At 36.6% G+C, this 27,900-nt stretch overlaps 1 protein-coding gene and 1 long non-coding RNA gene across 7 annotated transcripts in view; one reads left to right on the plus strand and one right to left on the minus strand.

Moving 5' to 3' along the window:
- On the plus strand, positions 1–27,784 carry Otopla (proton channel otopetrin-like a). Of its 6 annotated transcripts, none has more exons than XM_072889624.1 (10): positions 1–500; positions 8,458–8,702; positions 9,226–9,368; positions 21,173–21,515; positions 22,288–22,396; positions 22,489–22,649; positions 22,751–22,907; positions 23,014–23,519; positions 23,598–23,925; positions 24,077–27,784. In XM_072889624.1, exons 2-10 carry the CDS (start codon positions 8,493–8,495, stop codon positions 24,769–24,771), a joined length of 2,652 nt encoding a protein of 883 aa, XP_072745725.1. In that variant the 5' UTR covers positions 1–500; positions 8,458–8,492; the 3' UTR covers positions 24,772–27,784. The 6 variants fall into 6 exon arrangements, with proteins under 6 accessions (XP_072745725.1, XP_072745727.1, XP_072745726.1 ...); XM_072889626.1 differs by lacking the exon at positions 1–500 and adding an exon at positions 4,253–4,271; XM_072889625.1 differs by lacking the exon at positions 1–500 and adding an exon at positions 6,386–6,429.
- Positions 1–27,900, minus strand: part of LOC140664403 (uncharacterized) — a 118,340-nt gene that overhangs the window by 12,280 nt on the left and 78,160 nt on the right. The gene's annotated exons all lie outside the window — the stretch shown is intronic.

The following is a 27,900-nucleotide window of genomic DNA, read 5'->3' on the forward strand; positions in this document are numbered from 1 at the left end:
ATGGGCGACCGCGCAACGTCAGAGGCGTACTAAGAGAGAGACAGATTCCTTCAACCGGCCGGCACGCCGGTATCAAGACCGAATCGAGTCGTACACGCACACGCGAGTCGGTCATCAGGAGCGCGTAGCGATAGAGAAGCGATAGAGAGCGCGGGAGAAAAGGACAAGAAGAAGAGAGGGTGGAAAGAGACGAAGAAGTCGTCCGCCTAGAGGGACGACGAAGAGCGACCGGCCGCTTCCGGATAGAGCGCAAGCTCGGGGCTTCTTGTTTACATCCACCCTGTGCCGACCAACACGTTGCTCCGAGGTAGCGCGACCGACGCCACGTTGTTGGCTGAAGATTCACTGCCTCCTGTAAATCTGACTGAAGAAGTATTTAGAACCGGAGTATTTTAGAAGAGAACTTTCCACAGCGAGAACGTTTTGCCTTAGGACGACCCTGGCAGGTGGGGGACAGGACTTGCCCATGGCACGAACCTGCTTCCTCGATTAATGGGCGCGTGAGTATGTCTGCCATGTGGGCTTTTCATGGGTGTCTTATAGTGAATCTATTTGTGTTGTGAGAGTCTCGTAGTTACTGAGAATTACGTGTTGCGCACGCGACAATCGACGGATGTTTGTGTCACGTGCATGTTCACGCAGCATGACTTCCGGAAAGATTCGTTAATTTGTCGGTGTTGAAAAAATTGCACGCGATAAATAGTGAGATTTAATTAAAGTGATAATTAATCGTGGCCTTGCAAGTATGTGAAATATGTTGATATTAGTACGCTATACGATATTGGAATTTCGTTATGGGCAGGCGATTATACACAAAGTTGCTAAATTGAAATTGATTAGATTATTATAGTAGTGAGAGAGAAAATTTAAACGTGTCGTATACAAGTCTTTTTTTTTGTTTGCATTGCAACTTGATAAAAAAAAAAATTCTTAATCCTTTAATATATTTTTTTAGCACAGTTTAAATTTTCGTAATTTAATAAATTTTATTTAATTTGCTAAAAATTAATGACGTGATTTAAGCTGTAATAAAAAATATATATTAATATACAATTAATAATCGTTTAAATTGATGAGATTATTTTGCGATTTTCATAAGCTCTTACATATGATCATTGCCAATTATAGAATTTATGGTTTGGCTCTTGATCTGGATTGAAAATGTAATGCTACTTTTTTACGCTAATTTCGCGGTGAACAATTTTCTAGCAAAACAATTCCATGTCAGCAATATTGATTTTTAAGTTCGCTGCGTGTAAATGCATGAAATTACTTTTATGGAATGGAATGCATTCACAATAGCCGAGAGATTTCATGAAAATCATCACAACAATGTAAATCATCATGCAACGCGATTCATACAAAAGAGATCGAGATAAAAAGCTAGAAAATTAAATGTTAAAGCTACAAAATACATGCATATATGTATGAATATGCAATACACAAACATGTATGCAAATATATACAAAAATATAATTTAAATTGTTTTTTAAAAGATATATAAGATATGACATTTTTTAAAATAAAAAGATTTTTATCAAATATTATTTGATTTTTTCATCTAAATTGTAAATTTACCATAAATAACGTGCAGAAAAAATGATTTTTGCGCTTCATTTAATCATTTAATCTTGCGTAAACGAGAAGAACGTGCGGCGCATTGTAAATTATACGTGAAAGGGGAGCGTTTAGCGAGCTGACAAATGTGCGAGGCTTTGGTTCGGCCATGCCGCGAACCTTGAACTTATCGATCAGCCTGTATTTATATTACAACGATCCAAAAATCGAGTCAAGGACCGGCGAATAAAAATAAGAGGACTGTTCGAATTATGTACGCACATGGTACATGCATGTATTCCGTTGCCACGTTTGCCAGGCCATAGCATTAAATTGTAATTTCATGACTGGGAAGAAAGAAGGACATGGTCAATCTTGCCGAATATAATTTCTACTTATATCTTTGAGTCACGCGATTATCGAATTCGTTAAAACATGATTGATTATTAAAGATTTCTCAATGCGCGAATAATGAAACGAAGTAAGTAATATATATATATAAGCAAAATATATAAATTCAATCAAAAAATTGGCCAAAGTATTGCCATTGAAAAAAATATATTATATTTCTTTATATAAATTCAAAATAGCTCAGAGCTCAGAGTATGAAAGAAATCACGGTAGATAAAAAGTGAGGATATGTCTGTCATCAATGACTTCTTTGAAGTTGCAATGAGTGACAGTGTGTAAGATCTAAGAAAAAGTTCTTATGTATATATCTTCCTACCCTACGGTGTCCACGGTAATCCTTCTTTTGATATGTCAAACCGGAAAAGGGATTGGTGTGTTAGACTTCAAAGAAATTCAATGGAGACAGAATATCTCAACGAAAAGATACCTTATAAAAGTCACGAAAAAAATAAAATTATATTGTAAATAAAATATTGAAATCGGTTAATTAATTCTAAAAAATAATCAAAAAGTTATATTTGCAATTTATTATACGCATCAATAATAATGTTTAAACTGAAAACAAAGATAGGCTTCGCATGATGTACTTTCGCATACATTATCAAGTTACTCGCCTCAAGTGACCAATATCTCCAAGAATATCCACCGCCGACCCACGATTCGAAAAGAGAAAGGATCCCGCGGGGTACCGTGTAACCATCATAGAATCAGAATTATTCGCGCGCGGGACACGAAACGCAACGCGAGTGCCTCGACGCAGTAGCTTTGTTCGATTATAAACGTACAATTGTTCGACATAAATTGTCAAATTAATCTTCGACAGGACCATGTGATACAATTATGTGTGTATGATTTCAAAATCGTGTTTCATTTATATTGAAAAATAATATACATATATGTATATAATTAGGAGTCATGTGGAGATTTAGCGAGGAAAGAAAATTTTAGATAGCCTTTGATGAAAAATAATATTTTTCTAAAAATATCGATTGTATTAAATTGATGTTCGCGGTTGACTGATCGGTGACTTTCGGTTAATTAAACTTTTCGGCACGTTGAGCACGGTCAACTTGGAAATCTTCCCTCGACGTGATCCAAAATGGAGGTAAGAAATGAAAAAAAATAAAAAATTGGCAAATAAATTTTTCCGTGAGAAATTTCTTCTATTATTTTTTCACGTAATAAGTGCTGCAAATCTGAAAATTTTTTGTTATTTTATCTATATCTTGTTAATAATAACGTTATCATTAATATGATCTAAAATAATAATATGCGTTTTAAACACGTTATTGTTTTTCGTTAAAAAAAATGTCTTCTTTTAATTTTGTTGATCTTCGGAAAAAAAATCTCGAAGCAATTAAATATACAATTGTTACACGCATTTAATTGAAAAATATTGCGGAACATGCGCCGAGTTGAAAGTCCGGCATAAATATTTCCGAGATAGCAAAGTCAGAGGCGGAAGGGCAATAACTGTTGTAATTATCGTAATAACAGCGATTACTATGCAGCGCAGTTGCAATCGAGGTAATGTCGATCGTCAGAGAATCATGCTGTTCTCTCTCGGAAATGCTGTATCTATTCAAACATCGAAAAACAATACACGTTACAATACATACAACTAATTTTTTCTCAATATCATATATTTATGCATAAAATTACATACCGGACAATTTAATATTTTAACATTCCTAAATAATTAATAATAAAAAACCCATGTGTGAAATTGATAATTTAATCCAGAGAACGGCATTCGAGGGAAAGAATGTTTGGAAAAATATTTCGCATCAACCTGATACCTACTAGTAAGTTAGAAAATTACCGTCGGTATCAAAGAGCGAGCGTCATTGACCAACTCGACGCTGAGAAGCATCCCCTCACGGGGGTGAGGGAGCGACATGGTAGAGGATCGGTCGATGGATAGTACGTGGGCCGTGGGGCGTCGCGACGCCGGCGTCGGTAGGAAGCTCACAGGTGGTCGCCACGCAGTCTGGCCGTGTTTCGTGTCGGGTGCCGTGCCGTGCCGCGGCAGCGTCTCGGCGAGCTGCCGCTTTTTCGAGGTCCACGACCGACCGGGGCCAGAATCGATCCGCGGCCACTTCCGGCTTCCGTTTGTTGTGACGCCCGTGCGCGCGGGAGTACCCCGGCAATAACCTCGCCCCCGCGATAGATATATACGTGCATATGTGCAAGTGTGTACGATATATATATATATATATATACATATATGTGCGTGATTCGACTATCTTTCGCTATCTGTGCACGAGTCACTACGAGTGTTCTATCATCGTGAGCTCGCACATGTAAGTTCACGTCGACACGTGCCTTTGGCATTGTCCGAGCATACCTATACGCATACCGGTAGAATCTCGCTCATGTAGCCGAGATTCGGAACAATTATGATTGAATGCGTCGTTAGAGTATTGTTTAACGATAATAGTCATTGTTTTCATCATTATTATAATTCTTGAACTCATATGTAATCGTTAATTGTTTCCTTGAATAATGTTGAAGTATCTCGTATTAGTATAGAATTTCTTCTACTATTGTACATTCAATAATAATATACATAATAGTAGATAATTGTCTCGTGATTTCAAAATATTCTATATTCTTCAATCAAAATATATTAATAATTCGATAAAATTATATATTTAGTTTTTTTAAATTTGAAACGTATTTTAAGTTTATCAATACGCTTCATTAATTTAATAGGCTTCCATCGTGTATATTATAATATTGATACTGAAAATAAGTGGCATATTAAAATTAAAGTACGTGATATATTATCAATGGATAAATAAATATTTATATATTCGATCAATTTTGTTTTGTGATAATTTTAGTGTATATTTTTTTTATTTCCGTAATCTTTCATAATATCGCGAGGTTTTTGTAAGCGTTATTCATGTCTACTTCCGTTTGGGAAGTGTTCCGTACTGCTCCGTTGACATAATTTATACACGCAAATATTCGCGAAATGAAACTTTTAATTCACCAAGTGTCAAGTATATCTATAAATCGTTAAAAGTTACACGACTACCGAATGATTTTATTTAATTCCTGGTGAAATAAAAAAAGCTTAAAGTAGATTAGTGTCTACTGTTCTTATGCCAAAGCACAAGGATAAAGTAATTAACCAGCAGGAAGTACTTATTACTTCGTTAGAAAACTCAAAGCTGGTTTCAACGTTACGTTTCAGATTAAAAGCTCGATTTTAATATCAGAAGCTTTCAAATTTGAAACCCTCTCTCTTCTTTTTTCCCCTGTTCTTTTTATTTACAGACTCCGATATTCGATATTTCCTTGGAAATATTGCTATTTGTATAAAATATAAATAGTTATTCGTGGATATAATTTCCTATATACAAAAATTTGTATATGATGTATGAATCCTATTATAACATGAATGTGGAAATGCGGAAATAAAATTATTATCGAATTTATTTGCAATTGCAGCTTGTTCCAAACTGAATTTCATAATATAACTTTTCTATATCTTTAGAGAAAGATTCCAAAATATATAGTATAAAAAAACAAATTTTTGAAAACTTTTTATTCTGCCTATTAGATCGCTTAATCAGTCGATCCATGTCAATATAAAGATTTGTCTTGATTTTAACCAATATACATATTTTTGACTTGATGATCAAACACACACACATACATAAAGTTCTGAAATAGAATAATCATATTAACTAAGTCCATGATATATATAAACTGCGCGAGCTATGGAAATCGCCAAATCAAATAATAAATATATTCTAAAAAAAGGACTACCCTATATACATATATATTAAGAACATCCAACAACATTTTTATAATGTTATTAAATAAAAAAATTACAATGCGCAATTATATATGTATATAATTGAAAATAATGATTATAATTATTCATTTAAAAAATTAATTATGTTGCATTTATTAAATAAATTTAATAAATGCAAAGTCTGAAAAATTATCTCAGCATTCAGGTTACTGGGATATAAATCAAACAATAGCTCTCGCGAAAATTGCCTTCGAGGCATTTTTAAAAGCATTATCATTCATGCTCCGACGATCGATACGTTTATCGCGTAACGTGTCACTCGCTAACAGTGTGCGAGATCTTTAAAATCGGTCCCCGTTCTCGGGCGAATTTTGCCTGGAGATGAGAACAAAAATACTCTCGTGTTAGTTGACGTGCACGTGCATACCTTTTCACGTGTACGTACAAAGAGACAGAGAGGGAGGTCCCTACTCTCTGAGGGAAGAAAGGGGCGCGAATGAAAGAAGGATAACGGTGGCACTGACGTGAGCGAATCATAATAAAAGCGTAACGCGGATCTGTATGTAACATATGTGTGCATGTGGTCGACGATGGATGAAAATAGGCAGAGAGGGAGAACGAAGCTTGCACGAGAGCGAGCTTGCAGTGGGCATCGCGACGTCGCGGCGTCACCTGAGTTCGCGTTCGGTTAGGTTAGTTATCGCTGTAATTTTCGGTCGCCGCATCTGTCTGTTACATGCATTAAAATAAATCACTATTACTAAGACTAGGTATAATATGCAGGCCAGCTTGTAATTGGCAAAGTTTAATTAATTTTTGGTCGCGCAATTATTCAAAAGCGGCATGAGAGAAAATTTTAATGCCGCGAATAGCGATATCGCTTACAAATTACATATCCCAAAGAAAAGAGTATTAAATAATTATTTCTCTAACATATATAAATTTTTCTATGTAACTATTATTGATATGTATGTATTTCTTACTGTGTGTAGATATTCGAAAAATGTGCTTAACTTTCTTCTCCCCTTCGCATCGTAAAATCACTGTTCCATATCTTCATGGGGCTATTTTGCGCCGCTTACCTTGTTCTTACAAAGATAGACACTGTAACTATGAGAGGAGATAGGTCAGTAACCGTCTTCAAACTCCCACCGCCCTTCCGGCACAGAGTATTACAATTCGAAGAAATTGATTCGCTGTCTTCATTCAAAAAATGCATTTATATGATTTATATGATCACACTAGATTTTAAAACAAAATAATAATTCGATAATACGTTATGTGATAATATTTTACCATTATTATTATTTTTAAAAGATTAACTTAATTAAAATTAATAAATGCTTGACAAATTTGTAAAATAGTACTAAAATAAATATGTATATGAGAGCAACTTACGTAAATAAGAAATTAGATTTAACTTGATAGATTTTTAAAAATAATTTATAATTATACAAGAAATAAAAAATAACATCTCGCTGAATCGCGATATCTTTCCGAGGTGCTCGTTCGTTTTGCCGTCTCGCTCGTCTAGTTCTTCGGAAAACATCCACGTGGAAAGATGTACGCACGTGACCAGATGAACGCGCCAATCGCAGTTCCATGTTTGGCAATCTCTACTATGGAGAGAGAGAGCCAAGAGCCAGTTAACGGCGATGGTGCGCCCTTCTGAGACAGTCCGATTCGATCCGATCGCGTTTGCACTATCGTTGTTAGGCTCTTGCGACCTCGATCTCTTTTTCATTGAATTCTTATGCGAGAGCGAGTCTTCTCTTCAAGTATTAAACACGCGTTTAAAGTGCGCCATGGGTACCGTGGCATTAAGTAAGTTCGACGGAATGGTTTAACGAAGTGATGTGCGGAATTAAAATTGTTTACAAATATGAATTAAATTACTATAGTATTAAGAACTTTAAATTTGCAAATATAAAGTTTGGAAAAGAAAAATCAATATCATATAATCTGATAATAACAACCATAAGAATTTTAATATATCTTATATAAATCTTCCTAAATAAAAAATTAAATCAATCTGTTGTCTTTAGAAATGGTGCTTACTTGTATAAAACTTTGTAATAAATTCAATCTAATTTCAAAATATTCTTTGATAGACGTCCATTTATTTATAAATCTTAATTCTAGGCTCTCTATTGTCTCTTTTATTTTCTTGAACATCAAAGAATACTTTAACATTCATAAATCAAAACAATCTACAAAAGTTCTAAGTGTTTCTTTTGATAGTTGAGAAGCTGTAAACTAAAAGATTGCGCGCGTTTCAATAAAATCAAATAAACGTCCAATAAAACGTTCAACGAAACAATTTACAATTCTATAAATACATTGCAGACAGCTCTTCGTTTGATACTACATGTGCTTTTATCAAATAATTTTTACTTAGATTTTTTTATCGATCAATAAAATATTTTGTATAGATTTCAATTAAAACTTACAACGTACAACCATGAAGGAAAAATAAAATATTTTATTATGTGTCTTTCTGAAAATAGCCATCCGCCAAACGATGAATTCAGTTATCAAACATTCTTGATGGAGATAAACTTCTTACGAAAATTTTAATTAATTTTTGTAAAAATCCATGTTGTACAAAAGTTTTGCGATCGTTTAATATATACTTGCACTGTATTTAATGTACTAAGTATATTTAATTGTATGAAACAATTTCTTTGCATACTTCTGACTTTAGTCTCATTCTTCTTCAGATCCTCAGAAAGACAACAAGGAAGATTCCGAAGAGATGCAACGGTGTCCCTATCTCCATGAAATGAAAGAGCGTTTGCTCTCGCAACCGACACCGACCGACAGTTTAGACATGGAACGTCTCGACGGTGGTACTCCTGTTAAGGAAGCTAATCTGCACAACGATTATCCGGCACATACGAATCCAGGGGTGATACCCGAACCTCCGGAAATGCCGCCTGATTCTTTAATTGGTACCGTCGTCAAGGTAAGTAATTAAACAATACGCTCAGTATCTTTTTTGACCAATGTTAGAAAGAGCATCTACTTTCTTAATAAAAATATCATTATTTTTATCATCGTTTTACCTACATGAAAAAACAATAAGTTAATTAATATTTTCGGTGAAAATGTCACCGATTAAATGAGCAATGATAAAATTTCACTAATCAGTGAGTCTTTCGCTAATCTTCAATGAAAACTCATATTTTATTCATTTATTATAATCTTGTTTCACTCATTAAGAGTAAAATTTCAGTGAAAAAATCAGACACTTTCACTGAGTCTTTTGAGTAATAAAATTACACTGTTTACAGTTCTATTCTTATAGAAATAATATTTATCTCAATAATGACGGTCGAATTCTATTTAAGAGAGTAGAATATAGTATCATAAGATGGAATTAAATTACAATAGCATGAAGCCAATTGTATGTGACATAATTTTCAAATACCTAATAACGTTCGAGAGTTCTTGAAGCGTTAAATTCATTCTCGTTATGATGGTTTCAGCTGAACTCCGATGGCTATGGTTCGCACACGTCGCCAGCGCATGCGAGGCAGCCCCTGGTTCCACAGAATTCGAATAACCCACCACTCTGCCTCACTCCTACGTATTCCGGTTCAAATACTGGCATGCTGCCAAAGAATGCAAAGTAAGTACACATTCTGACAAATACATGTTCTGAAGATCCTTGACTGTAAAGATATACAAACATTAATGTCTTCACTCTGCAAAAGATATTTCGAAATATTGATTCAATCTTTGCAGGAAAGTTTAAATATTTCTATCGACAGAAGCTGACGTTCTTAACACAATATATAATCTTTTCTGAAAAATATTTCACGCATATACATACATAGATAATAAGATGATTCGTTCTGTATTTTATCGATTTAAGAATAACATTCGGATCACTCATTTAATCCGAAAATCATCACACCACGTGGAACTCGTAGATATCGTGCCTCAAGTATATTGCTTATCGTTAAAGAGTCTCTCTGGAACCCTTCGAGCGACTTAAAATAGCTTTAGAGATTACTTATTGCAAAGCAGTTATACGTTTTACGATACACGGATACCTTGCAGACGTCGAGACTATCGGCTCTGACTTTTAGCAAGCATGTAGCTTATAATAGAGCCGTATATATTATTTTTATATTGTGTCTCAAGTTTATATATTTAGTATCGATCTATTACGTAATTAAAGATATCATTAATCGTTTAATAAATATTTAAGAAATTCTAATAAGAATAAATATGACGAAGTTAATATTAACTCTACAGAATGTAAATGCGCGTAAAAATACTCAAAAAATGTATATGTAATAATTTGGCATACTTTATAAGTTAAAAATTAATTAACTCAATTGATGAAGCTCTATTACCTTATGTAGTGTGCGCTGTAATAATAAGCTTTATATCATATTGTAGACAATTTTGTAATTGAGAGTATGAATAATATGTCGTGAACGACAAGAACTTGACGCAGCAGATTTACGATCAGCCAGTACTCGGCTATTCATTAATATTTTAAAGAGGAAAGTCGTTTTTAAAATACCTTTGGATGACATGTAAATAGTAAACTTAACTAGTAGTAGTCTATAGTTAATCTGAAAAGGAAAAATTAATTAATACAAGATCAAATGTATTATACAACATATCTATAAATTCGATACCATTTAATAAATATATTAATTATATTTATTATTATAGAAAAGTAATAATAATATAATAATAAATATATTAATTATATTTATTATTATAGAAAAGAAAAAATTAATTAATACAAGATCAAATGTATTATACAACATATCTATAAATTCGATACCATTTAATAAATATATTAATTATATTTATTAAATGGTATCGAATTTATAGATATGTTGTATAATACATTTGATCTTGTATTAATTAATTTTTTCTTTTCAGATTAACTTGATTATTTAATATATTTTATTTTCTATATAAAAATATATAGAAAGTCATGAAATGGATTTAAAATAACACAAAATAAAAATGAGAAATAATAATAATAATATAAGAATAATATAATAAATAATTACATATAACTCGTACATAATTTCATGATATAAAGAGACTTGATAATACATATTTTATAATTTTTTGAGCATGTAACTGGAATGATATGAACAATCGATTAAAAAGAACTTTAAAGAGTCGACTGAAAATCTTGCAGGAAGGAATAAAGAGTTATGTAAAAGTTCTGTTCCTTCTGGAACAAAAACTCATCTTTTATTTTAGGGTAAATTTTAGTTTATTATCGTTTTTGTAATCGCTCAGAATAATCATTCACAGTTTAGTTCTAGAGACACGAAATCGTGGCAGCACTGCCAGCGCGTCTCGAAATCAATACTGCTGTGCGTGAGTGTCTCGCTTGTCGCAATCCTTGAAATGCGATATTACAGCACGCAGAAAACTACTACGAACGAGCTGTTGCGCTCGATTCAATTGTAAAAATCAAATTATTACACGACAGTTCTTTTATTAGTATAATTAATATCACGCAATTCCTATAAACACTTCCCGTTCAATTCTTTATTATCCTCTCGCCATCTTTATTAATTTGCATACAAAAGAGTAATAAATAATAAATTAAAATGAAGATACATATATAATAAAATTGAACAGAAATATTAAAGGAATATATTTAAGAAAAGAACTAGAATAATTTTATAATTAGAAATTCTTATATTCTTCAATATTTAAAAAGACAAAAACAAAATTTTTGGTTTTATTATACTTGCACATGTTTAAAAAACTTACGATAAATTAAAATCATTAATTAATAGAAATTAATCATAAAACTTTGACATCTTTAGTATCTATTTTTTTTTTAATATGTCTTAAGAATCTATATGAGGAAGATTGCGACATCGTGGAGCCCGGTATTGAAAATGGACCATTGCCAAGTCTCGTCATTGAGCTGTCAAATAATAACATTAGATTTGTGCTACCAAATATTACGGAAATGCGACGCGATACGTGCTTTTAAATAAACTCTTACTAAACACGTCAATTCGTGGAACGTAACTCGATAATATTTCGTAACGTATCTCGGATCTCTTTCTCAGATCCAAGTAATAGAAATCAACAATCTGATCGATACTGAAAACGAAATGTTACACGAGTTAGAGTTCACGCGCGAGATATCATAATAGAAACTATCTCAAAATACATTGAAAACAAAATACGCGTTGCATCAGCCACACATGCAACAATCTCTTCTCTGTATGCATTCGCCAAGACGAAATCTTCTTCAAGTAGCAGGATTTTTTCCAATCACTGTGACTTCTCGCCTCCGTTCGATGTAGCGTACGCGACTGCCCAATAAATTCCGCCGAATCCTTGGACGCCGCAGATCGCCAATCGAAATCCAATCCCGACATTCCGAATAGACATAGTCACCGTCTTCCGCGAACACTTTCGTTCTTTGTCATTTATCGATCGTTCAACCGTGTCGGAGTCACGATTCGTCGCGATCAAGACACTTACTTGTCGCAGATGATCTTTGACTTTGCGCCGAGAGAAACGAAACGACGTAAGAGAGGGTCATACCGACGCGAATTTCGCGCGTGAGGAAGGTCAGTGACCCCGGTGGAAGCGTTATCGAGCGGGTCAGTGGGTCGCAGAACCACGGAGCATTTTACCCCCCTCGTCCCTCTAGCCCTCTCCCCCTTCGCGTAGCGTACCTCACCACCGGCCACCCACCGCACCCGCCCGTCGACATCTTCCCGTGGGATAGCAGTGACGATAGCTGAGCCGAATACTCGCTTCGAATCTCCTCAACTTTGCGGAAATTCGTTTTTATTTAGGCGGAATCCAACTCAAGGAATTTTTTTCGAAAATTAATACTAAGCCGAGAGCCCTCGCACAATATTTTTGCATCGTTTGAAGAAAGATTCTCCTTATTTTAATTCATTACATTTTATAAACTCAGCCTTCTTTTAATAATTAATTTCAAGTCACATCTTTATATGAATTCATTATATTATAGTGAGATATATATTTCTCTATCCAAGTCAGAATTTAAATCAGAAAACTCTAAGAGCAATATTTAATATACATATAAATTGAAATGCATTAAAAGTTTCGATTCGCATTACGCAAATAATAAGATGTCATTGAGAGCGTATCTAGGACAACGGGCGCGTCAACGAAGATGACTCGCGAAAAAGACGGCGAGACGTATCTATAAAAAATTTCATGACATGACAAGAGGGAATTATTTAACACAGAGAATTTCTCTTCTTAAACAATTGTAATCGACAGAAATTACGGAGAAAGATATATCCAATACGTTTCGATGCGAGAAAATGAAAAGATAATCTTTCTCTAAAGAATCATACTGTTTACAATATTTATAGCCGTGAATAATTAGGAAATATCTACGCAATACTTTAAATAATTGTATGTGTATTACTCAGATTTAAATATCTAAAAAAATAAGTAAACAAATATAAAATATTTATGAATTGCAAACGGTTTATTGGAAATGGCAACGCAGGTTCTGAAGCTCTATTTCTTGAAAAGTATGAAGAAAGGAACGAAAGAAACGATTTTGCACCTAGGAAAAATTCATACGAGATTTTCTGAAAGAGAAGTGATATTCTGAGGCACCCAAGCGAAAAAAGAATCGTAAAGGAGAATTGAAGATGAGGTTTAGAACGGGAACGCGGGAAAACATTGCGCTAGTTATCTATGCAGATGAAATTAGCCTACTAGAGTAATCAAAGAAATGGGAGTGTTTTCTATTTTTTTACGCACGAGAGAGACAATTAACTAACGACAAAAACATCGTCATGCGATTTACATTATCGATGTTAGTGAGAAAAAATATAGAAAAATAAGAAACTCTCGGCGAAACAATTCCGTTCCCTCCAAAGAAAAAGGAGGAATTTTTTTCCTCTAAGAAAACGCTCCGAAGAACGCAATGCATCGTTAAACATCCACGAATTCTTCGTCGTGATTTTCCACGCCTAGGACCCGTTTATATCTTTAAAGAGGAATTTCAAGTAGTCAACGGTACGAAGAAAAAAAAATCCGTCCACCAAGACGCGGGATCGCATCGGCCGAAGCGGAGAACGCGGAGCGTCACGGTACCATAAGGTGGTACGAGAAAGGAACGACAAGGGAACATGATCTCGAGAAAGAGAGAGAAAAAGAACTTAAAGGGACCGAGAGCCGGAGAGCCGAAGAGTTGGAGAGAGAAAGAGATAGAAAGGGAAGAACACCCCCGTGGCTCTATATAGACCAAAAGCTCTCGCAGTTCGCAGTGCGCTTGTGCGAGAAGCTGCCGCTGCCCGGGAAGAGATCTCCCGGCCAGCCTCAGTCTCCGGGATGCTGGGGGCGGCGATCGTGATTCTACCCCCATTCTCGTGGCGCTCCGATAACACGGCCCGACTGATTGCAGCGCGGTCCCGCTTACTCCTCAGCAGCCGCTCGAATTAAACCCTTGGTTCTCTCCCGCTTCGCATCTTCTCGTCTCGGCTCGCTCTGCCGTACGCGAGTAGAGGAGTCCGGACTGAGTCGTTGTCTCCCTTGAACCGTGGTCCACCCTCCGTCAGCGCCGCCGCATCCGTCCATCCGTTCTCTATCTCTTTCTATCACTCTCTCCCTCCGTTCCTGTCTCTTATCCGCACCTTCTCTCTCTCCGGGGATCCCAATCCGCCCTCCGTCTCTTCTCTCCGCATCCACGCTTCACACCCTTTTCCGAAGCCGGGGCGCAGTCACCGCGAGGCCCTTCAACCAACCGCCTCTCGCAGGTGAGTCTCTTCCATCATCTGTCGTCGCGAGTGCGTCGCGACGCTCAAAGTGGTGGTCGTCGGTCAGCGGAGCGTACAGTGCCGATCCTGGAAGATTCAGCCGCGCGCTTGTGTGTGCATGGGATTTTCCATTAGCTCGTTCGACCGAGTACGCGAGATCAGAGACTTTAGGAAAATTGCGTATATCTCTGCTTCTCTCTTTCCCCTTTTCTCTCTCTCTCTCTCTCTCTCTCTCTCTTTCTCTCTTGTTTCGCCTTTGTCCAACTCTCTCTTCCGTTCAATCGCCTCTTGGTACCGTCCGGATATTCTTCCTGGTTCCTCTATAGCTTCATGGTTTTCTGTTTTTTTTTTTTTTCATTGCTCGATTCTGCGTAGACGATTCTGTCGTTGACTGGAACGCTACGGAGCCCCCTTTCCCGCTTTTGTGAAAAGTAAACAAGTGATATTATTTAATTCGACATCATAAATGAACGCAGAATTATTCATTCTTGGCTTCATACAAATGTTGTTTTTCAACATATATTACATTTTAATATATTACTGATCATATTACGCAATACGCAATTACAAGAGAGAGTGCGCTCCGTTTCTGCGTTCCAGCAGAGAGAGGGCTTTAACGATTCAAAAAAAAATTGATAGAGTCAAAGCGCAGGCGCTTCCGGCGAAAACAAATAATCGAAGAGCACAATAGAATGATAAGAGATTTATTCTCAATTCGAAAATTATCTATTACTGTAAAAATGATTTTTTCGCAATAATTAATTGATTTAAACTAATACGATGGTTTGAACGAACCCGATTTATACCGAGGCGTGCACCAAAATGGCGACGTAGGTACCAGCTCTCCGAAACACGACCACCACGTAGGGGGCACTTGAGTACGCGGGGGAGTTAGATCGATTTGTAACAAGATCGTTGAGTGTCTTTTTGACAATCGTTAGGAGCTTGTGAAACGAGACGAAATCCACGATGGTGGGTGGTGGTGACTGTAAAGTCGCTACCGTGGAGGTAGAGGCGGCCTCCGGAGGCGACAACACGGCGACACTTCCGGTCACCAGGCCCCTCAATCCGCAAAACTCGCCACCGAATGCACAGGACAACGCGGAGAAGAACAATGCCGCGAACAAAGAAATGGAGCTGAAGAACGTGCGATCGACACCGGCGAAAAAGTAAGACGCACATTATTGAGACGAATAAACAAAAAAAAATGAATAAATCTGAATTTAAAAATCGCCCCATTTACATTTCACACATTTGCGAGTGTTGATGCGTTACAATGAGTAAAACAAGTATTTACACCAATCTCTTTTGGGATAAATCTATTCTACCGAAGAAAAGAATATATTACTACAAAACATTTCTAACAGAATATATCGTTTTATACTGATATAATATTAAACATTTTGTAATAATATACAATTCTTTTATATAAAAATTATTTAAAAAAAGGTACTTACATAGGTTGCAAATACTTTTTTTACTCATTGTAGTCTTGTTCTGAATAATTTTCCTGATATCTAATTAAAACACTGGACGGTTTTCCACGCAAGAATGAAATCTAGGTCAAGTATAAATGTTATTTAGGCCGATTGTAGTGTACATGTTAAGGGAGTATAATTATTTAACAACGCGTTAATCAAATGCTTGCAAATTTACAGTCATAGGGCTGGCGTGACTTACGCGCTATGCTGATTCTAATCGGTGAAAGCATAATAAAAATCAATTAATTCGAGAGAAATTTAAATTGGAATTTTATTTTGCCTGTTAAAATGTTAGTATCAACCGATCATTTATTACACAAAGATTTTATTTTTCACCACATTATGTAAATATACTAAAGTTACTAGCATTTTTATGCAAAAAATACAATTATTTTTGGGCCGTTTTTAATTAGATGCTTAAAACATGATACGATGTAATTTCGGAGAACAAAATGTTTCGTGATACGCAATATTAATTTCCAATATTAATACTCGTGTTCTGTATGTAACAGCACAAATACTATAACTTTACGAATAAAGAAATATCGATGCGTATATCTGCACGAAAACATTCGTCTCTGAAGCGTGAAAGACAGCGAATCGTATACAATCACAACACAAACGTAACGTTACGAGACTAAATGAAATTGAATACTGAAATAAAAGATGCAAATATGAATTGTAAAAGTATGCAAAAGAAATTATTTGCATAACGATCGTTAATTTACGATCTACGTAAGTAAAACGTGGTATTAAATAAAAAAAAAAATATCCACAATAAGTTATTAAATTTTAAATACGTAAAAACCACAAAAGTATTTTTTCGCAACACATGACAAAAAATTTCTATTGCTTATATGTATATAGCTTTCGAATATTCGTATTAATTTGTATCAAATTAACATGCGTCGAAGGTTAGACCGATCTCTAGAATAGTTACAGAAGGATAGAAAGCATTGGCCACACATTACCTTCGCTCTACTCCCAAAGAACATCCGGCCTGCGAGAAAATAGTAACAGGGGCTCGAAATGGAAACGAGATAGTCGAGTTTGGCTTGCATTTCTATTTACGACATAGTTCGTTAACCCGTGCACAGCTTGGGTACGTGACGCTTATATCACGTCTACGGACGACGTGCATAATATATGTATATACGTGCAACGAATAACAATTAATTGATCGCCGGAGAAATATTATTGAAAAAAAATGAAACAGAATGAAATCCAATTTTGATATTTATGAAATAAAATTTTTCCAAATACTATTTTAAATCTTTTACAAAACACCGAGGTGATGGTTTAATAAATGGTGATGTAAAAACTAGATACTCGTAGAGTCGAGGATAAATCGGACAGTTTACGCGCTACTTTTCAATTGACTAAATATCGATTCGACGACAAGTGTAGCCATATGTGCATCCCGCGACGAAGCAATAGGTATCTTGGATTACACAGCCGCAGTCGCAATTGCATTAACACGGTCTCGAGCCAATGCCATCGACAGTCTACGCGTTGCATCCGCCACAAAACACAGTGCCGCCACAAATCTCTCGCGCGAGTGTAATTCCACCTAAATTTAATTAACTCAGAGATTGAGATTTCCGACCGTGTCATGAACGCGCAATTTATATCAAAGTTCGGTGATTAATAAAGCTTTTGCGACACAGTGTCGTATCGCATATTACATAAGAGCGGTTTCGCAAAATTTTCAATTAAAAAGTGTTAACACGACTTGCACATACAATAGTATAACAGATTAAATTTAAAATATAAATAATTAATATTTTTGTGAGAGATTTTAAAAACTCCTTAAACGATTACAATAATTAAGATTGTTCGAGATTAATTTGTTAGTGCGAAAATACCGATCATACAATTTGTAGCAATCAAAGAAAAATCGATGGAAATCCGGTTATCGCCAATCATAAAATTACTGCAGACGGTTCTCTCGTTTGCCGGACAAAGTAAAGAATGCAAATGACTGAGGATGACCCAACTACCGAGGTCCTCGTAAAAAACATAAAGGTTACGTATAAAATATGAAAATATACATAAAAAATATATTACGCATTGAGAAGACAAATTACGTATTTGAATCAGAATATAATTTTGTCAGTGATAAGTGAATTAATTATAAATACAGTCGGACCTCTTATCCTACGACATTTTCGGTCCGGAATCTTCCCCTTAAACCTTTGATCCTACGACAAAAATTTGTGGAGTGGGGGTATAATTCCCCTTTCGCGGTCGCAGCATGAGAGGATTTTTTGTCGTAGGATAAGAGGTCCGACTGTAATTGATTCCGTAATTCTTCAACACATACGACATCCAGAGATGTTTGACGAAAACGATTTAAACGAGCGCGACTTTTAAGCTCGATTCGAATATACGCGGACAACTTAATCCCCGAGTAAAGTTCCGTTTGAAAGGATTTGAGGATTGATAGAGTCTTGAAAGCGGCTGAGACGAGGTTAAGCCCATAAGAGGGCGAGGAAACAGGGAGGAGCACCGAAAGTAGGTACTTGGAGATATCGACCAGTCTGGACCGTTCCACGTCCGCGCTACTGTTATCATTTTCTCGCACGCTCCTTGTTCGCAACTGGAAAGAGACTGACTTTCTTGTACAGCATAAAAAAAACGATTGCAGTTTACTTTTCCTCGATATTTCCGCCACTCTTTGAAGCAACCGTCTGTTAACTTATCCCCAATCACTAATGCAAAATCCATCTACTCGCGAAAAAATTAAAATATAAAAATAAAATATCATGTATAGAACAATAATAATAATTTTTTCTCGTTGCTTCTAATTTCAATTTCAAAACAGATATAAATATCGTAAATTTTTTCTAGACTTGCGAGGAGATCATTTCAATTTGAACTTGTGCCATTCTCTGGTAACTCTGTATCAAGAGTCCGTGTAATGAAACAAATAGATTGAGATACTGAGCAATACCCAGAGCGAGAAACTCGTCTATTGTCATTGAAACGTTCCGCCTGCCAACCTAATTGTGGTGAACAATAGCCACGAGATCTAGCCGATCAATCCAATTAGGGACAGCTTAGTTATATGGCTCCTCAATTAATTAATATCAACGAATTCGCGTAATGTAATTAATACGTTCATTCGTCTAATATATTTTAATTATCGCGTCGATAAAATAAGCGACAACATAGTTATATAAGATGTATATCAAAAATCATTAAATGCCTTTTTTTCCACAGATTCTTTGATTAATTTGTATTTAATTTTTCTTCAACAAAAATTTACAATTTTAGCCACAAAAAATATACAATTAATAAAAGTTGAAAAGATAAACGATAAATGACAATTTTTCTCGATAGCTTTGATAAATAAAATTACCTGCCAATTAACTGAAACAGCTATAATTAAGAAAATATTCCTGGATGAGATTCTCTCTTTGATATTATAAAATAAATGATAACACGAGAGGGAGAGTAAAACTGGAAGCAACAGTTTTAAATAAAAAAACCGACAATTCACGCTCTCGTGAAAAGACGGAAAATATCACCGCCTCTACTCGAACGCACGCATCCCACTATCCCGCACATCCGGGGAGGGAAAAAAAAAAAAAAATCCCTGACACGAGTGTACTGACGCTCCGTACTCCGTACGGGACACAATAAAGTCTGCGCCCCAACCCCTGAAATGCCACGGTGACAAAGGGCGGTTAAGCCCTTCTCGACGTAGACGTAATACGCATACGTGTGGTCGCGCAACGCGAGGTGACGCGCGACGCGCGGGCGTCGTTGCATCCCGCGAAGCGAAGCGAAGCGGAGTGGAGAGGAGTCGTCCCTTCTGCCTTCTGCGTGCGCGCGGCCTCGTTTTCCTGTGGAAGAGCCTCATTTCCCGCGCGATTGATTCCTGCCCGGTGAGATCGCGCACCGGGTTTGCGACCGGTATTATATATAGACCATCGATTGCGCCGCCTAACCTTTAAGCGAGAAAAAGAGCGTAACGAGGATGAGAGGCGCGCGGATAAGTGCGTCCGAGATGTTCGAGCGGCAGTCATGCTCGTCGATTAAAAGCGAATGCACCAGGTCAACTGTTATCGAAGATCGACCTCGTTATCGCGTTCGGAATAATTGTTTCTTCCAAGATCAAACGGCGCACAATCGAAATTAACTATTATACTAGTGAAATATATCGTCGAATATTTCCTGAGAATTTATTGAATATCAATTTTAATTCTAATATTATATATGTATATAAATATACATGATATTTTGATTAATCAATAATTTATTGTTATCAAGTGAACTTGTGCGTGTCGGTCTCTATAAAAATACATTACCATTTAGTGACGTGTACTTTATCCGGATATTAAACGCTAATAAAATTAAAACGTAATATTTAATTGCTCGGTTATTCAATTATACGTTTGTTAATGATTCTCTTATTGTAAACCATCTCTCATTAATAATAAATGTTAAGTTTATAATATGTATTATGAAAGGTAAATATTGAAAAGAATATCGAGGACACAGTTATATTCGGTGAAAACAATGAAAATTCGATGAATCGAGACGTCATAGTTGAAAAGCGAAAACAGAAATAGCATGCTCGTGTGAATCGACTTGCGCAATCACGAACGCAACAGTCGACACTCGTTATTAATCGAAGTAGGACACGGTCTAGATGATATATAAAACATTTAGTACTATAACAAGCAATTAATAAATTAATATTAATAAATTTATAAATAATTGAATATATGTATATAACATTGTAGTAAAATTAATACTTAAATGAATTTTAAAACAGTGATTGTGCAAGATTAAAACTACAAGTTTTTGCGCAAAGAAAGTTAAACACATTTATCAAGTATATTATTTCTCCGTCTGCAAATTTATTTTGCGACAATCATCATGGAAGTCGAAGTGATACCATTCGTTGACAATAATGAAAGCAAAAAGGATATACTGCCACGACGGAGTAGCAGAGTGCAAATTATTCAAAAAAAAGGGTGAGGTCAATATTTAAAACGAGATCACTATTTATTACAACAAACACGACGAAATTATTCAACGAGAACTATTACCTACTAATATAACTGATTTTTAAAGTATTACATGCAGACTGAATCACGTGTCATAGTTCATATTATTACGAAATGATAGTCATCATTTTGTTCTAAAGGCGACAAAAGTTACAGACAAACTTTTCATTTCAGAACGTCGCTCTTCATCATCATGAGCTTCATCTATGCGAAACTGCTCGTAGTCGTGTGCATCACTTACGTGATAAGCGAAGTGGTGACGCACAAACTACCGCTCTACTATTACGAGGGATTCTTCACGTATCTCTATGGCATGAGCATCCTGTTCCTGTTGTACGTCTTCTGCTTCCTCCTTCAAGAGAGCGCCTGCTGTGCAAGAGGAAGTGATACCCCGCCGCCGCCACCAAGGCCACCTAAAACTGGCTGGACTTCTAAAGAAGCTAAGGATAAGAGTAAGAAGAAAGAGAAGAAAGAGAAGGATCAAAAACAGCAGCCGAAGAGCAAAAAGGAAACACAGGTTTCTCTAAAAATTTTTTTAGCTTTTCTAAAATATTAGCAACTAACCTAACCAGCCAAGTTAATCTACCCAATTAACAATTTCAACTAATCATTAATATTATATATTTAGTTTATTATTACATTATATAATGATAATAATTTATTATTAAATTTATTATTAAAATATTGTTGCATTTTAACATTTCATTTTTTGTGCATTATTTATTTAATAGGTTTTGTATAGTCTTCTAAAATTACGAGAAGCTTTTTAAACAATTTATCATTTATTTAATTTTTTAAGAAAAAGCTGCAAAATTATTTATAGCGGTTTATGTAATGTAAAGTGCTCACAAAATCGTGACTCGCCGCAACAGGTTACTAATTTCGTTTCTCGAGCGCGTTTCACGGCTACGGCAATGGCATGTTACCCATGAAATGTATTTTAGTTAGCACGTGGCATTTAAGTTATGCGATACTCTTGACGCTGACGTAATCAGGTTAACTACTGTTATCAATTGTATTTTGAGCTTATAATATTTCGAACGCAAAGACATATTAGGTCATATAAGAAAATCTAATCAGCTCGTCGCAATCAATAAAAAGAGGTAAATTAATTATTATTTATTATGATTTTCACACGATACTTATCATAATTTCTGTAAACATTTTGTGAGAATTATTATTTGTTTCTTTGTCAATTAAATTCTGCAATTAAATTCCAGAAATCAGATTTTGCAATTAAGTACATTTTTTGTTATATACATCATTAAAAATATATATCGTTTTCGTAGGATGCAACTGATGTAGAAGCTGGCGTAGCTACGCGGGTCTTACGAAAACGAAAAACTACGCAAAACGATCATAGTCATGGAAGTTTCTTCCTAAGAATTGGCGCAATAGGTAAGTCTGAAATGATTGATGATACTGAAAAATTGTTCCTAAAAGACGAATAATATCGATAAACTAATTAAATGTTTGATGTAATTTGTCAGCTTTCGGACTGGGTACTATGGTATACAACGGTTTGGAATTTGGTGCATTCTTCGAAGTGCCACCCACGTCACCTTGCTATCAAATATTACAAGGCGTCAATCCGGTGTTGCAGATGATCTTCACCTTTATGCAAATGTACTTTATCTTCATGAATTCCCGCGTACGTATTTGCAATTTAAAATAAACGAATAGAGATGAATGAAAAAAAAAAAAAAATTAAAAAGAGATACTGTCATTACGATATTCTATCTCTCTTTGCAGTTGAACATTCATCGCTTCAAAGTCATCGCTCGTTTCGGTCTCATGCACGTGGTCGCGACGAATCTCTGCGTATGGATACGCACTCTGGTTCTGGAGAGTCTCAAGGAGATCACTCAATATCATAAAAAACTAGGCCAGGTTCAGGCGGGGATTCTCGGTAAGCGATCTATTTGCAGATTTAATCGTCAAAGTGACTCAGTCGCTTGGACGATTTAAACACTTGTCAGCGATAACGCGTGCTAATAACACGCCGATACTTGCAGAGAGCATTAAGCAACACTCGATGCGAAATGCTGGAGCAATACTGGGTACCGAGCCGCGTGACATGGCGCAATTACGAGAGGCTCCTCTCGTGGCCTCTACGAGGTCAACGACCATCGCACCAGCCATCACGACCGGCTCGACCGTGGCCGCTCTGGGCCGCGTGATGACGACAACGGCAAGATCGATCGCGGATGCGTTCACCACGCCAACCAGCATGTCCACTTGGACAACTCCGTCGACGACGACACCCTCAACGACCAACTCGATATTACCTAATCTGACCACTAGCGCGGCGACGACCCTGTCGACTATCCTGACTACGTTCACGCCATCAACTACCAGCACTTCCACTACTACTACCACCACCACCACAACGACTACCGAAAGGATCACCACTATTCCAACTACAACGAGCACCACCAGCACCACCACGCCGTCCACTACCACATTATGGTCTCAGATTATGGAGTTTATGAATGTGCCACAAAGCGATATGGATAATCAGGTTAGAATTATTACGTTTCATATGTCTCTAAAAATGGACATTGTTAACACGATGATTGAATTCGCTCGTCTCTTTTAGGTACCGCAAATCTTTGACGTGAGCAACTTGACAAACAATAGCGAATACTGGAGTCCGAATTTAGGTATCTACGCGGAGGCTCTGACGGAAGACGGAACGGTGTCCAACTCGTGTGGCCGCGTCAATATCATGGGAAGCATCGTTCAAGACGCGGCGCCGTACTTGTTCCCGTTTATAATCGAATACAGTTTGATCGGAGCGGCGGTGATTTATGTCATGTGGAAGCATATCGGTCGACATCCGCGTTGGCCTCATCAAACCGAAGCGGATCTCGAACGTCGCCTGGAGGCCATGCTCTCTCGAAGAGCCGTCGCTCTTGCTCATGCAGGTAATTGCATTTCCTTTACAATGTTTTCATTATTTTAATTTTGAACATGCTGGATCGCGCATATGAAAAATTCCTCCATTTCCTTCTATTATAGTGTAAATATAAATTTATTTCATATCTATTTAAAAATCGAGTTGTAACATATTATCAGGTCACACCAGAGTCGACTGCGTGGGAGCGAGCAAAGGTCTCTTCTGCGGCCTGCTTCTTCTGGTTGGTTCCCTGATATGCCTGATTCTCTTCTTCGTACTGATTCATCACCCGGAACTGGGTTTGCTTGCGATCTATCTCGCCGACGTGTCTCACTGCGTCCTAATGGCATTATCTATCATCGCCATAATCATCGGCTTTATCCGCGTGCAGAGTCTCAAGTTCAAGGCCGAGGAACAGAGCGATCTCAATGATATCCTCCTGCGCGTCTCAGCCTTCGGTCTCTTCATCTACGCCGTCTTCAGCGTGATTGCCGGCTCCCTGGCGGCCTTTACGCACGAACCGAATTTGCTGGTGATGGTGACCGGATTGCTTTCAGTTGCCCAGGTGGTCCTTCAGATGCTGTTTATCGCCGACGTGTCGCGCAGGCGGGTTCATTTGCCGGAACACGATCGCAGCAAGCCCGGCAGGCAGATTGTCACTTTCCTACTGATCTGCAATGTGACAATGTGGGTGATCTATACCTTCGAGGCCCAGAAAGTCATTGCCAATCCGGTGCAGCTCGATTTCTATGGATTCCTGGCTTGGGCCATTGTGCAAAGGGTCACTTTGCCACTGTGCATCTTCCACAGATTCCACAGCGCCGTGACGCTCGCCGAGATCTGGAAGACCAGCTACAAGGCGCGTCTGGAGTAGACGAGCGCGGGATCTCGTTATGGTCAATCGTCCGGAGTGGTCGTCAGTTGGAACAAAAGAGCGAGCGCAAGCTGGTCAGGATGCTCGACGACCTCAATCACATACATCGATTTCGGGTCTCAAAGGAAGGCAAAAGCTTGAAAAGAGAGAGAACAAGGAGAAGATTGGTTGAGGAAGTCGGCGGAAAAACTGAAAAATGATGGATCAGCCGGAATAATCAAACATAGCGTGTTTAACGTCCGTTACACGAAGAGACCTTCAGATGATATCCAAGTCGTTGATAATTGTTAAAAATTCCATAAATTCAAGTTGGAGATTTATCTCGTTGAAAAAAAAATCTTTATCGACAAAGATAGAAAGAAAGAGAAAGAAAGAGAGAGGGAGAGAGAGAGAGAGAGAGAGAGAGACATCTGAAGAGACACTTCAGTGATACGTTCAAAGTCGATCTGACATCCTCAAAGAGGAGCTTTCGTGTAAAGTGGAGCCAGATATGATCGTGTCAAACCGTATAAACTGTTCCTTTATCTCCTGTTTTGTGTACAAGTTGTATTTCTTTCTTTTCTTTTTATGTTGTCTTAGCATGAATAGAGACGACGAGGAGAGAACCTGGACGATCAACGATTGTGTCGAATGATCTTGTCGATCGAACAGGCTTTTGCCGATTGCCAGGCGCAAACAAAGCACAAAACAACAAGGATATTAGCGTTTCAAAATACGATTGCATTTCCCTTTTCACCGCGCGTTTCTCACCTTACACAATCTCTATACTGCCACCAAATTTTCTACTTTTATATGTATTATATGTATTATATGTATTCCAGTATGTGTATCTTCGCCCCATCGTGCATCGATACTGTAGACAATTCAGTTCACACTCGCGAGAATTTAGAATTATTGTTCCGATAATTGACCGGCAATTTTTTTATTTTATTTATTACAAAGATATATGGGATCGCTGTGATATATGCTTTTTGTGAACTTGCGACTTGAGTCGACATTGGCATGACATAAATCTCTTTCTAATCATACGTTGACGCAATGTTTTTATAACTAAATATTTCATATTTTTATAAATCTATTTATGGATGAAATTTTAAATTTACAATATTTGATTAATGTTCTCTGGTAATTTATCTTACAAGACTTAATTATTATAATTCAAAAAATATATATAAGATTCGTCGTATTAAATCGAAATTAGCTGATTATCGAAAAGGACAAATTCATTTTTATCGAAATAATTTCACGATCATAAAAATAGCGAATGAAGAACTTGATCTATTCAATGCACCGCGAGTCATTCGCGTGGTGGTTGCATCCTTCGTGGTCAAAATCTAACTGAAACAAAAACAAAAAAACTCGAGAGATTTTTTTACATAGAGAATAGGGTAATTTCGCAGAACTGTGTTTGCTTAACCAAAAGAAATTACGTGATATTTTAAGTCTTGCGACAGATCCCTTTGTTATCTCGAACCACTTGACCCGAAACGCGAGTGCTTCCTCGCGTTCACGAGCGCGCAAATTAACGAGAGATCCGTCTCTTCAAAAGAGACACACACACACATTCTCGAAAGATCTTTATCATTGTTTCTCGTTGCGTGCTACAGAGTACAAAATTGTTTCCAAAACTTTTCGAATCCTTTTATCGATACATACTTTTCCAACAATCGCGCTCTTCGAACGAACGCGCCAACGACACTCGCTGTATCTTCGTTGTATCTTCATCGCGAGCAGTTGGCACGAAGAGAGGCACATATTTAAAATATAATATTGAACGGAGAGTCAATGAAGAAGAAGAAGAAGAAGAAGAAGAAGGAGAACCGCGTGTTCGAGAAGCCAGAGACGAGCGGATTGTATATATAGCGAATATTTCGTTTCGGACTCGCCGAGTATATTCCAAATGGCATATACTCGAGGAGTTTCCGCGAACGTAGGCGGAAATTACGCGCTATAATGCAGATTACGTGACTAAGGAGTACGTAAGGTGATGAAAAGGGAGCGAAGACTTTACGACAAAAAGGCTTATTCACAGCGGAAAGCGATTCGTACGTGTTTGTCCTTTCAAGTATATTCCGGCACATACGATATGACGTTGGCGAAACGTCAAGGCTTTCCGTTGCGAATGGCTTAATTCTTTGAGGGGCGATGGTGCAGCTTATGTATGTACTTCACGCGAATACGTATAAGTCACAGTGTAATTGTATTAGGTGCCACGACTCTTTTGTGCGTTTCTATGTTGGTGCGATGTGGTTTAATTTGTGAACTACAGTGCCTAAGTTTCGCTCTAGTACTAGCTTTCTCTCTTTCGGAGGTCCTGCACAAAATAATACGCTTTCTCGGCCCCTGAAAGAGTTAAGGAAGAGAATTTGACGATAGGAAAAGGAAAACAAAGAATAACTCGATAATACGCGATAATAGACGAGCTCGCACACTACTTCACGAAATATAAGAGGTAATCATTATGATCATTATTGATTAGTATTTAAGACTATCTCGAAGAGATATCGATCCTTCGCATTTACTTCGCTATTGATATCGTATGTAGATCTCGTTGAGAAGAAAACGTTTGTCGTATAGAGACTATACTTTGTGAATTCATCTATGAACCTTGTGAAAATACTCCCTTCACCTAAAAGAGAAAAACTCACATTTGCCAAGTTTTATTCAATAGAATTTATTAAGACGTATAAATTTTATTGAATAAAATTTTTTCACAAACAAAAGAAAATACCATATACACAAGATATACTCGAAATCCTGACGGAAGTCATAACTATACACCAGTCGACGTATTTAGCTTTCGAGTCTAAATATTTTAATTATTAGAGATAATATAAATAATAAGTAACGCGCGTGCGTGCGTTAAATGAGAGGAATGTTGTTGCACCGGAAGCTTATTAAAAAGCAGCCGTTAACGATCGATTATACATAATTATAATCCAAGGATGATATTATTAAAAAATAAACACGATATAAATATAAATATATATAAATATATATATATATATATATATATATATATATATATATATATAATAAAAACTTGTATTAATTTAATGCGCGTAACTGTGGACTGTTGCGTGCAATATGTAAATAATAATAATAATCATTCTTCGTCACTAAATAATT

The sequence above is a fragment of the Anoplolepis gracilipes genome, chromosome 4 (assembly GCF_047496725.1).
Source record: "Anoplolepis gracilipes chromosome 4, ASM4749672v1, whole genome shotgun sequence".
Classification (NCBI taxonomy): Eukaryota; Metazoa; Arthropoda; class Insecta; order Hymenoptera; family Formicidae; genus Anoplolepis; species Anoplolepis gracilipes.